This window comes from Corvus brachyrhynchos, unplaced genomic scaffold (genome assembly GCF_000691975.1).
Source record: "Corvus brachyrhynchos isolate BGI_N302 unplaced genomic scaffold, ASM69197v1 scaffold122, whole genome shotgun sequence".
NCBI classification, from domain to species: domain Eukaryota; kingdom Metazoa; phylum Chordata; class Aves; order Passeriformes; family Corvidae; genus Corvus; species Corvus brachyrhynchos.
The window spans coordinates 20,842-22,554 of NW_008236778.1; the positions used below are offsets into that span (position 1 = coordinate 20,842).

General features: G+C 62.5%; 1 protein-coding gene across 1 annotated transcript in view; it reads right to left on the bottom strand.

Annotated features, from left to right (window-relative positions):
• Positions 1-1,709, bottom strand: part of LOC103611257 (cilia- and flagella-associated protein 45) — a gene marked incomplete at its 5' end in the record, with an annotated part of 4,874 nt that extends 3,165 nt beyond the window's left edge. Inside the window, 4 exons of the mRNA XM_017727833.1 lie at positions 54-236; positions 385-558; positions 916-1,057; positions 1,387-1,709. Coding sequence (XP_017583322.1) covers positions 54-236; positions 385-558; positions 916-1,057; positions 1,387-1,709 — 822 coding nt within the window. The remainder of the gene's footprint in view (positions 1-53; positions 237-384; positions 559-915; positions 1,058-1,386) is intronic.
• Between the last annotated feature and the right edge of the window lie 4 nt (positions 1,710-1,713).

The following is a 1,713-nucleotide window of genomic DNA, read 5'->3' on the forward strand; positions in this document are numbered from 1 at the left end:
CGTGGGTGGGGGGAAGGGGCCGAATGCCTTCATGGGGAAGAGGCAGCTTCTGCCCACCTCATCATCTCCTGCTTCCTCTGGCGCTCCAGCTCCTCCTGGACCGCCACACCCTTCTCCCACTCCATTTCCATCATCTTGTCCAGGCGCTTCTCCTCCTCCGCCAGTTCCTTGCGGATCATCCGCTTCTCCAGGATTTGCTTGTCCCTGATCATGTTGCACTTGGAATTGAGGAAGAGCTGTGGGGACAAGAGGTGTCTGTGGCTCTGAGCCGCCCTGGGACACAGGGAGCAGGGACGGCAAGGGAAGCAGAACAGGAGCCCGGGAGCGCGAGGAGCAGGGGAGGCTCAGGCAGTGCCCGGTGACAGCGGGGAGCACTGGCCCTACCGAGGTCAGTTCCCGCATCTCTTCCTCCTGCTCCAGCCTCATCCTCATTGCCCGCTGCAGCAGCTTCTGCCTTTCCCACTGCTCCTTCTCCTCCTCCAGGTCACTCAGATCTTCCCCCTCGTTCTGCAGTTCTGCCTTTCTCAGCTCCTCACCCTGGGCCTTTTTCAGGGCTTCCTGTGGACACAGGGAGCACTGCCCAGTCCCAGGAACCTTCCCGAGGGCTCCTGGGGCCACACTTCAGGTGCCACATTCCCGGCATGGAGCGGGGACACGACGAGCTCCTGGGACCCTGGCACGGCCATGGGCACCCCTTCCCACACCTCTGGGCAGACACCCTGTGCCCTTGAAAGGCTGGGAGCACTGGGGACAATTCCCGGGATGCTGCCCAGCTCTCAGTGGAGCCCCGGGCCCTGCAGCTTCCCCTGTGCCCCAAAACATGAGGGACAGAGCGGGGATCTCCTTGGTGAAGCCACCACCCCTCGAGGTCAGCTGGGGAGCAGGAAAAGGGGGAGCAGGAGGGGAGATGCCTACAAAAGCAGCGTCCTGTCTGGCTTTCAGGGTCTTCAGCCTGTCCCAACGCTCCTCCTCTGTTGGGGATCGAGCTGATTCCTTGATCTTCTCATATTCCTTTTTCCCAATGATGAGACACGGTTGGGGCTTTTCCTGGGGAATGCTGGGGGGCACAGGGAGAGCGGTCAGTGGCACGGAGACCCCAACAGCTCCCTGTTTTCCCTGAGCTGCCTGAGCTGCCCACTCGGCCACCAAATCATCCCAGAGCAATGCGGGAAGCGCTGGGGAATCTGTGGGGACCCGGCTGTCCCGGTGTGGGGGGAGGCAGGAAGGGAAAGTGTGGTGCAAGTGGCACCAGGCTGGGATGCAGGGGGGCAGGATCCCCGGGGGTGGCCAGGGCACACTGCCAATCCCGCTCCCCCGAGATTTTGGGATGGTGCAGTGACACCCACCGGGCGCCAAGAACCTCTCAGGGCTTGATCAAATCCTTACATGAGGTCCCGGATTAGGTCCTTGGTGATGATTCGGATGGTCTTGAGCTTGGGCTTGAGGGAGGGCAGGTCTCGAGGATGTTTTGGCACATCCTGAGAGATCACGATGGGGTTGCTGGAGCCCGTGACCTGCAGAAAAGAAAAGTCTGAGGAACCCGAACCCCCATCCGGCCTTCCCCGGACACCAACTGATCCCAGTGGGAGCTCTGGGAACTCTGCCGGGATCGGCCGCGGCGCTGTCGGGGGGGCACGCCCGGAGGGGACAGAGCGGCCGGGGGTCAGAGGGAGGAGATGGACATTCTGCGGGGTGTGGGGGAGCTGGGGAGCC